Genomic DNA, 14,679 nt, shown 5'->3' with positions numbered 1-14,679 from the left:
TTGCTGCTTCCAGAGCAGTGTTTGCCCTGCCTCCAGCTGCACAGCATCCCTGGGGATCACAGCGTTCCTAAACAGTTACTCACAGAGAGCCAAGAAAATCCTCCCGGCAAATTCCTCCATCAGATAAACCCTGAAATGTCACAACTGCCGTGGGGAGCCACTACATAACCTCAGGGGGGAAGGAGGGTGGCCCTGGCCAGACCTCCACTGCTAACTGCATCCTCCTCCCAAAGCAAAAGGCAGAGGCACCTGCTTGTGCCCAAGCATCCATCCTACTTACAACAGCATACGAAGGGGGGACTATAAGGATGCTGGAGAGGGACTCTTCATCAGGGACTGTAGCGACAGGACAAGGGGTGATGGGTTCAAACTGAAACAGGTGAAGTTCAGGTTGAAGATAAGGCAGAAGCTCTTCCCTGTGAGGGTGCTGAGGTGCTGGCACAGGGTGCCCAGAGAAGCTGTGGCTGCCCCATCCCTGGCAGTGTTCAAGGCCAGGTTGGACACAGGGGCTTGGAGCAACCTGCTCTAGTGGAATGTGTCCCTGCCCATGGCAATGAGTTGAAACTGGATGAGCTTTCAGGTCTTTTCAACCCAAACCTTGCTGGGATTCTATGAGTCTGTGATCTAAAGAGTACTTCTGTCAGCCCTCACAGGACATCACACAGGCAATGGCAGTGCAGGGCGAGCAAGCGCAAAGCAAACAACCTTCCTTCCAAGCACTGCTAAAAATACCCCGAGGGTCAAGTCCCCGAGGGAAGAGCGTGCCAAGGGGCACGTCTCACCAAAGGCAGCTTGAGTTTGCCCTGTAACTCATTACCCTCCAAGCAAAGAGCCCTGAGCTGCAGAACACACAGCCAAGAGATGCTAGTGACCTCCGCGGGCAGGAGGATACAGCATTGAGCGACTGCAAGAGATGGATGGTGGAGAGGAGCCATCAATCCCCACCCATAGCCAAACCCAAGGCTTTAAAACACAAGGTGAGCTTGGTGTGACCTGCAGACCCACACGCACACTTCTATGGGAGCCACCAGCTCTGCTTCCCATCACTTGCCTCCCTCCAGGGCCAGCTGACAGCCAGGAGATAAGGGGAGGGAAGGAATGCGACCCCTTTGTTCACCCTCCCCTGTGTTAATAAATCACCTTGCAGACTAATTGCTCCTTGGAGGAGAGAGACTCACCCCCCACCAAGGCCCTGCTCAGCCTGGGAGCCATGCTCCTGGGAAGCCCCAGGTTTCAATCACGTTCCTGGCATTCCTGCCTCGGCACATAGCCCAGGGGGCTCCGGTAGCTCCGGCAACCACGCTCCAAGCAGGCGTAGGGGCTGCCCCGGTGAGTGCAGAGGCATTCGGTCGCCGTCTCCGTAAGAGAATGCAGCTGGGAAGTGCATCCCAGCTCCCACTTAATTACCCGGAAATACAGCGACACCAATGCTGTGCCATGGGAGGAGGGGAGATCAGGGCTGGGATAGAATCATGGAATGGTTTGGGGTGAAAGTAAAGCAGAGGACAAGCCACCCAGGCAGGGTATGTGTTCTAAGAGCTCAAATTAAGCCTTCTAGCATCACACAATGGAGAAGCCAATGAAGCCCCTCAACCATGCTGGGACACGCCAATGTCACTGAGCAGCAGCACTATCAGAGTTAAGCCTGTACCAGCTCTGAAAGCTGCACAGGAAAGCTGGGAGCTGCCCATTCCCAGCTTCAGCACATAAGAAAATACGTAAGAAAACCAATTCACTGAACAAAATACACAAGAGCCACCAAAAGAAGTCGTACCTGCAAACAGAGCAGTCCAGCATCCATCCTGCGGTATAACATCCATCCTGCATCCCGATGCTGGGTGCTAGGTGGTCCATGCTGCTGCAACAGTTCTGTGCTGCTGACTTTGGCATCATTTCCCTGCTCTTCCCAAAGCTCCCTCCGCACCACGCAGCCGAGTTTGGCAATCCTGCTGGGACATCGCATCCCATTGCAGCCCATCCCAGCTGCAGGGCACCATGCTCCATGTCATTCAGTCCCCACAAAGTGGGGATACAAGCCCAGCAGGCCCTTTGGGGGTGGATGCTGGGGTCAAATCTATTTAATGCCTTTGTCAGCAGGGTTTAAATGCAATAGTAAAGCACACCCCTGCATAAGGGGCCACTTTAACAGGGAAAGTGCCATCCAGCCCTTGAACCTACCCAAGGCTAAGGGGAAGAATAAATCAGTTGAATACCTTGAATAAGCTGAGCAATGATAAGTCCATGTCAGCCAAGGCTGAAATCTCCCACTCCCTCCCAGGATGACAAGTCCATGTCTCCAAGGGCACAGCAAATATTTAAAGCAGCAAAGTTTAGGTCTTTTGAGAAAAAGACCTAAAAAGAGGGACCTAAAAAGACTGGAGATGGGCATTAAAGGGGTTGAATGGGTAACTGTGTCAGTGGCTGCTTTGCTGGTCCATGAAAGTGGAGAGAAGGAATCAGCACTGGGAAAAGCCAACAGGACCTGGATGAGGTCAGAAAACACATTATCCCTTGCCAACCAACAGCAGAACGTGTCAGGCAAGAGGTCTTGTTCTCAGCACAAGCATGACATGGGGACCAAAAACCATCAGTTCCCTTTTTCAAAAAATCACTTAGGTTTTAAGCAAAATACAATGTCAGTAAATAGCTTTAATATACTAGAGTTTACCATCTATAACATGGCAGATGTCAAGAACAAGGATGGGTATAAACTGGGTTCCTCCTCACATGCAGATGGGGATTCCTTATATCTGGGGAGACCTTCCAATACCTAAAGGAGGCCCACAAGAAACCTGGAGAGGGACTTTTTACTATAGTGACAAGACAAGGGGGAATGGCTTTAAGATGAAGGGTGGATCTACATTAGCTATAAGGCAGAAGCTCTTCCCTGTAAGGGTGGTGAGGCGCTGGCACAGGGTGCCCAGAGAAGCAAACACAGAGATGGGTCCCTTCAAGCTGTTTTCCGGGATGCCAAGGGTTAAAAACCAAGCCCAAACCACACACAAAACGCAGCAGGCATGCCTGAAGAGGAGGATTAGAGAGAATAGGGCCGATTCTCAGCAAAGCCTATGGCAACATAAATAGAAAAGTAACATTACGCCCAAGACGGGGCCCTTTCCCTTTGCTCCTGCCCTACAATGCCACTATTGTTTTGCTGACAACTGGTAATTATCCCTAGCTGCACACACTGGTATTCCCACCCTTTAACTGGGAGGGATTTTGCTGCTGCCGACCCTCTGACACCAGCAGAAATTCACATACCACAGGGTTCAAAGGGGGGGCGGGCTGGAAAGGCCAAGCGAGCCCCATGGGGTATGTCATTGGGGACCTCCTTTTAGTCATCCCTCAGAAAAGAAGCTGTTTGGAATGGGTTTGCTTGGGGTTCAAGGTGCCCCAAAGAGCAGGAGGTCTTCACCGCCCCCCCCCATCCCAAATGAATGGTACCCATTGCCACCCCAGATGAACCAATAGTCCCCTAACAAATAGCCATGTCTATGTGGCAGCAAAGTGAAAAGGAAATGCAATCACCCCATGGAGACAGAGTTTTCCTTCCCTCCTACAAAGCTCAAACATCCTTAGGGATCCTGAACCCCCAGGATTAGCCCTTGCAGGCAGGTGCCCTGCTCCAAGGGGGCTGTAATGGGGATGAACTAGACCCATCACTTCTCATTTATGGGATGGGGGAGTCACATTCCCAACCTCCCCAGCACTCCAGGAGGCCAGCGTGGTGCTGGCATCGGTTCAAATAACGTGATAAGAAGTAGTGGAAAGTGCCTCTGGATAATAAGAATCATGGAATGCTTTGGGTTCGAAGGGACCTTAAAGCTCATCCAGTTCCAACCCCTGCCACAGGCAGGGACACCTTCCGCTAGAGCAGGTTGCTCCAAGCCCCTGTGTCCAACCTGGTCTTGAACATTTAAACACCCATAATCTCTATATTTGCACAGTTGGCTGCTTGAAGGACATTTAAAAACCCAAAAGTCATTAAAACACAGGAATGGAATGCAGCAAAACCCAAGATGGATCAAAGCAAACCCCCCCTCCATAGCCACAATGTAGGGTTTGGGGTTGGTTTTCTTTTGCATGCTGGTGCTTGAGTCAGAAAGACCAGGAAAAGGGGGATAAAACGGTTTTTGTCTGCCTCAGGCTGCAGGCAGCACAGCCAAGGACAGAGCAAAGCAGGATATACCCACATTCACCGAAGGACCTGGCTACAAGAGCTGCTCTGGGTGAGTTGTTTGGGTTCCTTTTTTGCCTCCTGCGTTTGAATTACACGCTCGCAGGAGTTTCTTCCTGACAGGAAAGCTGGAAACCAGTTTTTCCTGCAGCAAAGGCCAATTCCACAAATGCTAGCAGTGACCTGTAAAGATTAAAGAGCCAAAAAACAAGCCCCGATAAATCAGTGGAGCAACATCTTGCCTTCCCCGCAGCCTGTTTGGCTGGGGTGGGTTTGGGGGCTAAGCACCCCAGAGCAAAAGAAACCACTCCCCAAACCCCACTTAACCCATCCCAGCTGCAGGAAAAGGGGAATAACCTCCCCCATGAAGGCAGGCGGAGCTATGCTATGGGGCTGCAGGCAAGCTCCAGCCTGTCCCCACAGCCAGGCATTGAGGTGAATGAAACCCCCTTCCCAAAGCACTGGAGCCCAGCCAGCCCCTGATGGAAGCATGGGGCTGCTTGCAGGGTGGAAAGCTGACAGCTGGAGCACAGAAGCTGGGAATGTGCCCTGCCACTGGACCAGCACCTTGCTTTTAAGGATGCTGAAGGATGGAGGAGGTCCCATTGATTAAAGCGGTCAACACCAGCTCCTCTCCATCACTTTGGTTTGGCCAAAGGCAAAGATTAAACCTATGTTTTGCTCTTTGGATTTTTGGCTGGAGGAGGTTGCTTTGAAGCATCCCTTGTCAGGGATAGTTAGATTGAACATTTAGAGTAGAGATTTTGATTATTTATCTAGATTTTAGTTTAGATATTTAGATTAGAGGGGAGATTTAGGTTGGATATAAGGAAGAAGTTCTTCCCTGTGAGGGTGCCCAGAGAAGCTGTGGCTGCCCCATCCCTGGCAATGTTCAAGGCCAGTTTGGACACAAGGGCTTGGAACAACCTGGTCTGGAACTGGATGAGCTTTAAGGTCCTTTCCAACCCAAACCATTGTGTGATTCTATGATATCAGAGCACAACAGGATGGGGGGAATAGCAAGTAAGGGATGAGAACATGCACAGCTTCCTGGCCCTTGTGAGGGGCAGGAGAAAGCCCAGATGGGTCCATAGGAAAAGCAGAGAAAGGACTTGAGATTAAAACGGGTCAATGTTATCATCAGGCAGGGGATTCTGACCCACTGACACCCTGTGGTACCCACTGCAATCCCATCGCATAGCATCCCTGAACCCAGTACAGGCAGTGACGAGCCACCAGCAACCATAGTACTGAAGAGACTGAACAGCAACAGTGCACCAAACAAGTTAAATGGCACAATTGAAGCAATGGGAAACATTCCTTCTCCGTTCCCAAGCAAATGGGATTCTACTGGTGTGCTTCATCAGCCCAAAGCACATCAGCAGCACCCTAATGCCAGGAGCTTGACAGCAACCCTTGCACAGTGACTGCTTGCACACTGGGGATGGATGTACTGGGAGACTGGAGCACTGGGGTGCAGGGATGTCCTGAGAGAACCGTGTCAGACTGACTGTCCCAAGTTCCTTGTGGGGTCATGGTGGAGCTGGTGCAAGGGTTGTACCATGGAGCATCCCACCCCAGCGTGCTCCCCACACCAGGCTTGCTGTCGGTCTGGGGGGCAGAGCTGCTTCACCACCAACCCACCCATCCCTGATGGATTCAGGACAGCCAAAACATCCATAAGAGTGGTTTGTCCCAGCCCACCTCTCCCTGTGCCCAGCCATGCAGAGCGGCACGAATCCAGATCACCAGCCTGGGATGGAGCAGGACCCGGCTAATGTCCACCTTACACCACAGCATTAATCCCGTTGCTAAGGCACCCACGGGGGAAGAAACACAACCCTTGCTGGATTAATGTCTAGACTGGCTGACCTTTCTGCCTGTGAGGTGGAACCAGAGCGCGCATCGGGCACCACTGGCTAAGAGCGTCCTTTGTAGCTGCTTTTTGTCTCGTTTCTCTTACAGATGGGAGCCAAGGAGTCATCGCTGCTGCTGAAAGAGCTGTTTCAGTACCTGCCGCCAGCAAGGGATGTGCAGGAGACGAACCCGGGTCTTGCAACCTGCTGCCAAGGCCTGGCTTTGCCCAGCAACCCAGCCCACAAAAGAGCCTTTCATGAGAGGGGACGATGTCAACTCTGCAATTAGCAGGGGAAAAGAGGCGGGGAGGAAGAGCTAAAACAAGATTATTACCTCCAGGAGCTGCCTCTGGGGGCCCCTTGTAAATGGGTTTAACTCTTGCAGCTGAGATCAAGAAGGAGCCATGAGGAGATCCATCGCTTGGGTGCTATCGGGGCAGCTCCAGGGCTGGATCAGACCCAGCAGGAACCAGGACAATCACGTTATCTCCAGCCAAGCCCTGTGAGACCAGACACTGACCTTGGTGATGCCACAAACATGTGGCATCCCACCTCACTAAGTGAGCCACTTCCACATCCCACCTCACTAAGCGATGTCATGGAGAGCCCAGCCCAGTCCATTGGGTACCACACGCAGGGGGAGATGATGGGGCTCCCTCACACCCGCCACCTTCAGGGCCTCACGTCTCCATCTCCCCACCAAAAAGATGCAGTAGGGTTGAGCATGGCTTGGAGCAAGCTGCTGTAGTGGAAGATGTCCCTGCCCATGGCAGGAGGTTGGAACTGGGTGAGCTTTAAGGTCCCTTCCAACACAAACCATTCCATGATTCTGTGATTACAATCCAAGCACTGTCTCCTATCCCAGGGGATGGGAGCCTTGTCCCTGCAAAAAAACATCAGAAAAGCAAATCCCTGACCTGACCTCCGGCCCTGCAGGGGCTTTGGTAGGAAAGACCACAGCCATGGGATGAGGAGACAGCTCCATGAGCACTGCTTTCCAGGCTTCCAAGTGAAGAAAGGCTCCCGAAGAGCCAGCCCAGGCTTACCTCTGCCTCAGGGATGCCCTTGGGGACTGGAGTGATGGGTTTGTGCCCAGGCAGAGATTTAACATCACCAGGTGCGGAGGTCCCTGAAGCAGCTCTAAAACAACAAGTGGGTAACCAAGTCCTGCACTAAAAGCCAACAAAACCTCATGCACATGATCCACACCTTCCTCCATCACAATGCCAGGGGCTGGCACTGTCTCCCACTCCCCAGTATTCAAGGGGATTTAGCTGAAAAAATCACTGCAGATCTCTTCATCAGCACTTTGCACACATCAGTGCCTCTTCTGAGCAATAGACCTCAGCAAGACAAGGCACATCTTCCCACAAGTGCTAACACTGAGATCACTAGTACCCAGGATGTGGGGCTGGAGGGCCACTAAGAGCACCCCATAGAGGGCAGAGAACAAATGGGTGGATAGGGTGAGGTGGAGCCCAGCACTGGCCCCCATTCACCACAGAAGATGCTGCCTCCAGGCTGTGTATGGATGGGATGCACAGGGTGATAGCCATGCTGGAGCTTTGGGAAGGGAAACCCCACTCATGGCATCCCAAAACATCCTAGCTTCAAGGATCATCAGACTGATGGAGATTGATGCCAGTGGCGATGATGGGAAGAGCATCGGGATAGTGATGCTGGGCTGGCAAGCTGCAGATTCCAGGTGCTCTGGCTGCTATTTCCAGCCCAGGCTGTTGGAGCAGCCTCCCACAACCTGTGGACAGGGTTAGAGGAACAGCCTGATCTTCCAGCCCTCTGGGAGAAGGAAACCAGCTGATCGAGCTTGGGAATAACATAAGAATACAATAAAATCTGCTAATGACCAATTTCCATCTTGGAAAAGGATTGGGAAACGATGCCAGAAAAAGCAATAAAAATTCCACAAAAGCAACCTTTTCAACCGAAAACCCATCAGACACGGGATGTTCCGGACCAGATGTTGCTTGCTGAGAAAGCAGCACTAGGGATGCTCCTGCCAAATAGTGCTGCTGGTCAGAGACTGGAGCACAGCAAGTCCCTGGAGCCTTGTCCCCAGAGCAGCCCCATCCCACACCCTTGAGGTGGGATGCTCCCCATCTCCAGCACTTGCAGGGAGGCAAAAGCCACCCCAACTATGCTTATGGAAACCATCCCAAAGGGTTTATGGGCCTTTGGGTTGTTTGATCTGCTCCTGTACAAGCCAGTGGGGAAGGAAACAGACACAAGGGACACAAATGGAATGACACCGAGATGTGTAACTGATAAACTGCCACCAATCCCACAGGCAACCCAGGAGGGATGCGGGACATCCAGCTGCTCCATCGCAAGAGGACACCCAATGGCTTTCTCTTTAACGAAGGCTTCTCACTCATCCATCAGTGGTGGAGCTGAGTTTCCCAAGCACAGAGACAGCCTCCCAAGTGTCTGAGCAGCCCTGCGTTAACCCAGTGCTGGACAAACAGCATCCCAGAACGGATCAGGCAGGAGCTTCCCAGGTTCTGATGGTTCCCACCACCACCACATCCTTCCCTTGCTCCCACCCTACATAACCCGGGTTTGCCCTTGAGGCCTCTGCTCTCATGTTGCTCCCAGTAGCTCCAAACCCACATGAAGGCAAGGCCGGAAGCCCCTGTTAGCTGTTTAAATGTCCAAACTGCTTCCTAATCCTGTTCAGCTCCTTGCTTCAATTATGTCTTTGGCAAGAAGCTCTCTAGGATAATCAAATCCCACGTTAAAAGCCTTGGGAAGGATTCATCTCCAACCCTTTCTCAAATGCCATCAGATATGCTGGAAGACGGTTAAAATGCTTTATGAATCCCATACCTATGGGCTGCTGATACACACCCGATGCTTAATCCCAGATATCTCCTTTAGCACTTTGAGCTCTCTATGGAAACACCAGAATCCATTCTTTCCTTGGAAAACTCTCAGGGTTTGGAAGAGACACAGTCCACCCACTGGGATTGTTACTTCAGGGCTCAGAGGATCACCCCTAACGGTCACCACAGAGCAGTGTGGTGCAGGAGAGATGGTGGTGCTGTATACACCCAACAACACAGAAGCAGCAAGGTGTAGGTAGGACCCCACCGGTCCCACATGAGCACTTGGCACAGCTCAGTCCCTCCTCTACCTCCTCGTGTGCAGGCATCCTCCCAAAGACATCACCCTCTGCAGTGCAGCCCCAAGCCCAGAGCATCTCTTGAGCTGGAATATCATGGGAAGGATATTCTTGCTGCTCCCAAACATGAGACAGGTACCTCTCCTTGAACCCAGCTCCCTGGTACATCTCTCCTGGCTTTACAGGGTTCTGTGTGGACTTTACTCAAGTGAAGAGTTACTTGGGCCCTATGGAGCTGGTTATGGTGGATGAATCGGTCACAGCCACAGCAGCACCCAGGCAGAGGGAGGGAAACCAGATAAGAAACATGCACAGGGAGGATGCACCATGGAGTTTCACATCAGCATGGGCCACAGGGTTCCCATGGGTAATGGGAACCTCAGATCCCCATCCTCCAGGCAGCACTCACAAGTCCATGGCACAATAAGCTAAACCAAGATCACAAAGCAGAGTAGGGCAGGTAGAAAGCATGGCCAGTAAGCCAAGAGGGGTGGTTCTCCCCCTCTGCTCTCCTGAGACCCTACCTGGAGCACTTTGTCCAAGAAACCTGTAGAGGGGCTTTGGACAAGGGCCTGTAGGGACAGGACAAGGGGAACGGCTTTAATCTGCCAGAACAGGGGAGACTGAGATGAGCTCTTAGGCAGAAGCTCTTCCCTGTGAGGATGAGCTTTAAGGTCCCTTCCAACCCAACCTCTCTGTGGTTCTATGTCAGTGCAAGAGCAGGTACATAAATAAGACTGCAGACACATGAGTGTGAGATACCCTGGGCTTATGTAGAAGAGCAGGTTGCCCCACATATACGAAAGGGCACCATAGTGGTATTCCATGGCACAAGCTGGGACGAAGAACAGCTCTTTCTCGCTATCCCATAGGACACGGGACAAACCTCAGCTCCACCAGACACCCACAACAGTGCTGGCCACGCTGCCTGCACATCCAGGTCCTCAGCATCCTCTGTGGGCTGCGGGCTCAGGCTTTGGGTCAGTCCTCATCCTCTGTGCTTGCTCCCTGCTCCTGCCTCCTTTAAAACAGTAGTGCATTCCCCCCCCCGCTATAGAAAAGGCTGTTTCCCAGCAGCACAGTTATCAGCTGAAGGCTTTTTATAAGCCATATGTGATAATGCTTGATAGAGGATTGCAAAACATGTTCCTTATCTCCTCCAAGTGCTCAGGTTTGCTGTTTAACAGCACCCAAATTGTACTGACATATCACAAGTTATCCCAGCTACAGGCCAAAATAAATAAGCACCAATGTCACAAAGAAGCTGCTGATCTCTTTTCAAACCTCATTTCCAGCTCCAAAGCACCATCCAAATGGGACTGCTTCATCCCTGTACCCTATTCTTGGGGCGGGCAGGGAGGATGGGATCCATCTGCCATGGGATAGACCTGGAACACCCAGTAGTGCTGCAGGGAGACATCTGCAGGCTTGGCTCCTTCCAGGCTCTCCCTCTCCACACCAGCTCCCACAGCAGAGAGCAGCAGCTCAGATAAGGCTTAACAAACAGGAGTCCCAGCAGCTGATAAGGAGATGAAAGGCCCGCAGAGCCTCCCAAGCACAGCATCCTCCCTGCTTGCTCCAGCCCATCCGAGCAGTACCAGCAGCCAAATGATGCTGTTGGAGCTGGGAAGTGCCAACCCTCATGGCACCCATTTCATCTCCGCTTACAAGGAATCCCAGCCATTAAGGCTGAGGAGCCATTGGAGATGGACATAAAACCAGGCAGGAGCCTCTATGCCAGCAGCTAGTGGCTCCAGCACTCATTATATTTAATAGCAGGAGGAGGCAGCTTGACTCCCTCAAGGTGCTGCCTGCACCCTCAACACCATGATACATGAGCACATCCCAGCCCCAAAGTGATGCACAGAAACTCAGCACAGGAGGAGGTGGATGAAGCCAGGCTGTGTCCACAGACTGGGGTTAGCCCAGCCAGCTTTGTAAACCCCAGTGAGTGCAGATCCCTGTCCTCCTGGGAACGGGGATTTCCCCATAGCCCTACATGTGCCATGATTCCCCTGTGCTCTAAGCACTGGATGCACGGTGATACCCTTGGAGCATCCCCATCCCTGGACCCATGGCAATACCCTTGCAGCATCCCTATCCCTGGATCCATGGTGATACCCTTGCAGCATCCCCATCCCTGGACCCATGGTGATACCCTTGCAGAATCCCCATCCCTGGACCCATGGTGATACCCTTGAAGAATCCCCATCCCTGGACCCATGGAAACACCCTCGCAGCATCCCCCTCCCTGGACCCATGGTGATAACCCTCACAGCATCCCCATTCCCTGCATGGCTGAAAAATCACGAGGTCCAGCGATCAGAGGCAGGACCATCTAAGTCCCTAAATGCACATAGCAAAGGCAGTTAAACAGAAAGGTTATCTCTGTGCCAGGACAGCCCTTCAGAGCAAACATTCCGCAGGAGCCATCGCAAAAGAGGCCTGGCAGAACAGGCCCTGCAGTCCTTGGACATTGAACCAAGGGAAGGAAACACACAAAAACAAACACACAAGAAAGAGAAACAAAAGCCACACCAACCCCTCTTGCAAATTCCTTCCAAACCCGACTCGCAGCCTGCCTTTGGGAGACAGCCAGGTCAGCTGGGTGAGACGGGCACCACGGTGAGGTGTTTAACCCCTCTGCATCCCGTGAGAAACCTCCTTGGGATGGCTGCTCAGAGGCTGTGTGATGCAGCTTTAGCTCAGCAAAGGGTCCCTGCGTGCCCAGTGCTCTGCAGTGATTGGAGAAGGGTAGAAAAGGCACAGAAAGCTCTGAGTAACCACTGTTAAAGCAGCTCCCAGCCCTCCGGCTCAGCTCGGCCACACTGGACAGTCTCCAGGGACGTAAATAGGCAATTCAGGACTCCACATGGGAATGATGTTCCCATCTCTGAAGACCTCCAAGGGGAGCTTTGTTTCTGCAGTCCCCAGGGAAGCACCCACAGCACGGAAAGCAGCATCATCTAAACCCAGCCTGGGGCACTCAGAGTGCTTCTCCAAGTTTTCCCAGGCACACTTTGGGAATGCTGGGCCATCCCCCTGCCCAAGCCACTCTCTTCCCTTGCTGCCAGCAGAGCCAGGCTCCACATAGCTGTGCTTGAGCTGTTCCTAGATGACAGGAAGCCTTACTCCACTACATAATCCATTGATTTCTGTCTCACTTCCAGCCTGTCTGTACATGGGGCAGCCACTTCCCAGCATGACCTGCCCTACCTATACAGTGGCACGAGCCTTGTAACAATGCTTAGCACAAGCAGAACAACATCACCCTGGGGAAAAGCCACCCTTCATCTGCTTTTGGACCGCTGCTTCCAGCTCAGCCGCTTTAGCAAACAGGGTCCATGGAATGCGAATGGGATGGGGGGCTCCCTGTGTCAGCCACAGCTCTCCCTCGCACTGGGCACGCATCCAGAGCCCGGCTGCAAAGGAGGCAGCCAGGAGGAAGCTGCTGTGGTGGGGAGGTAAAGTTCACTGCTCACACAGGCAGTGGGAGAACCGGCTCGCGCACCCCATGGGGAAAGCTGAGTCAGTGCAGTATTCCCCTCTCCCAGGGCATGAGGAGCAGTTAGAGAGTGAGATGAGTCCTGAAGGCAAGGGGAAAGCTGGCAATGGGTGTGGGAGGGGTCGCATCCCTTGAGGCACAGGCTCCTACCGCTTGCAATGCTTCCAAGGACACGGAGTCACACAGGAAGGACTTCTGCAGGCACAGCAGAAAGCACTCACGTGGATCATGGCCACTTCAGGGCAACGCTATCCCGTGTGTCCCACAGCCAGAACAGAGCAGCACGGCAAAGCCAGGCACCTCTCTCAAGCATCCTTGCCCCACTGATGAGATGGGGAACATGGGACCCCAAAGTGGCCACAAGGGATGTATGGGGGGAAACTCCCTCCAGCAGCCTCCCCTTTGGGGACCACAGACCAGGCATAGCATGAGACACAACCCCAGCAGGGAGCAGGGCTGTGTTCACAGCATATCCCAGGGGACAGTTGGCTCCAGGACAGGAAAGGGGCCCAGGACCCTCCCTAGCATCCCACACGCGTTACCGGGCTCCTGGGAAGCAGCGGGGACCAGCAGGACAAAGAGCCCGAGGAGCAGCAGCCGCCCCGGGGGGCACCTGCAGGAAGGGAAGGAGAGAACAAGAGGTTACCCATGGGTGCTACCGGGGGACCTCCACTCGTCCGACCGGGGTGCACCCCACTCCTACAGCCCGCAGCTGCCCTGGCAGCTCGGAGGGTCCCACGGTACCGGTGCTCCGAGCTCCGGTGACCCCATGGTACCAGTGCCTCCCAACTCCCGCATTCCCGCGCACCGGTGCCCCCTAGCTCCTATGTTCCTCAGTTCCAGAACCCCCGCAGTACCGGTACCCCCAAACTCCGGCATTCCCGCGATACCGGTGTCCCCAACTCCAGTGATTCCCGCGGTTCCAGCACCCCCAAACTCCGGCATTCCCGCGATACCGGTGTCCCCAGCTCCAGTGTTCCCGCGGTTCCAGCCCCCCCAAACTCCGGCATTCCCGCGATACCGGCGCCCCCCAACTCCCGTATCCCTTTAGCACCGGTTGCCCCCCCCGAGGGGTCCCGGTGCAGCGGGATCCCGCGGCAGCAGCCCTCATCGCAGCGCTCACCCTGTGCGCATGGTGCCCTCTCGGTGCCGGTAGCACGGCTCGGCACGGCGCGGCTCGGCTCGGCCCGGGGGGCGGGAGCGGAGCGGAGGGGCGGGCAGGGGGGAGGCCCGCCCCGGGCCGGAGCACGGCCGGGGCTCAGCCCGCCCCTAGCTCCGGGTCGTGGGCTTCTGCATCCCCCCCAGCCTGCGCTAACCCGAGGATGCTCCCCCCATCCGGGAGCACCCGCAGCGCCAAAGGGCACTCTACCCCGGTGCGACACCGATCCTATGGGTTTCGGCTCGCAGGTGCTAGAGGAGGGAGCAATCAGCGAGCGGAGCTCATTCCCCCTCTTCTTCTCTCATTCGAGCCCCGTGGGCACCCCATTCCTTGTTCTCCAGCAGGTTCCGGCACCCCATGAGCCTCCGCTGTGGCTGTTCAATGTAGCAAGGATGGGGGTTCCTCTGGGCACCCCAAGGGACTGGAATGCACCTCACCTTTTCCACGCGGGGAAAAAGAGTTAACACTGGTGCTGCAGCCCGCTCGCACCTCCTCCTCCTCTTATCCCAGTTTTCATCCAGGCGGGATAATCCCCATGAAACCCGCCACACCTTGCTTTGTCTTCCCGTAGCAGCTTTTAGTGCCCCGCGGCAGCAAGCGTCTGAAATCCAAGCCCTGGAAACTTCCAGGGGGATGTAGAAGTGATTCACCGGTGATGGCAAAGGTGCTGTTTAGCCTAAGGCAGGGTTTGGATCTCGCAGCGCATAAAACAGGACATGGGCTCTGTGCTCGCTATTTGCCTCTATAAACCTAAAGCCTGTTGGTTCCTTATGCCATGGATCCATGCCCCTCGGCATGACCCCAGCCTGCCAAGGGTGAATAGATACTGAAGCTGCCTTTTGT

The 14,679-nt window shown here is 54.0% G+C and overlaps 1 protein-coding gene across 1 annotated transcript in view; it reads right to left on the bottom strand.

Annotated features, from left to right (window-relative positions):
* Window positions 1–13,898, bottom strand: part of COL18A1 (collagen type XVIII alpha 1 chain) — a 36,121-nt gene extending 22,223 nt beyond the window's left edge. The window contains exons 1-2 of the mRNA XM_062642446.1: window positions 13,801–13,898; window positions 13,220–13,290 (exon numbers count right to left, since the gene is read on the bottom strand). Coding sequence (XP_062498430.1) covers window positions 13,220–13,290; window positions 13,801–13,811 — 82 coding nt within the window. The 5' untranslated portion in view covers window positions 13,812–13,898. The remainder of the gene's footprint in view (window positions 1–13,219; window positions 13,291–13,800) is intronic.
* Window positions 13,899–14,679: the final 781 nt, after the last annotated feature.

The sequence above is a fragment of the Pezoporus occidentalis genome, unplaced genomic scaffold, assembly GCF_034315485.1.
Source record: "Pezoporus occidentalis ecotype Australia unplaced genomic scaffold, CSIRO_AGI_Poc_V1 ctg118, whole genome shotgun sequence".
NCBI lineage: Eukaryota > Metazoa > Chordata > Aves > Psittaciformes > Psittacidae > Pezoporus > Pezoporus occidentalis.
This window is presented reverse-complemented; position numbering and strand designations above follow the sequence as displayed.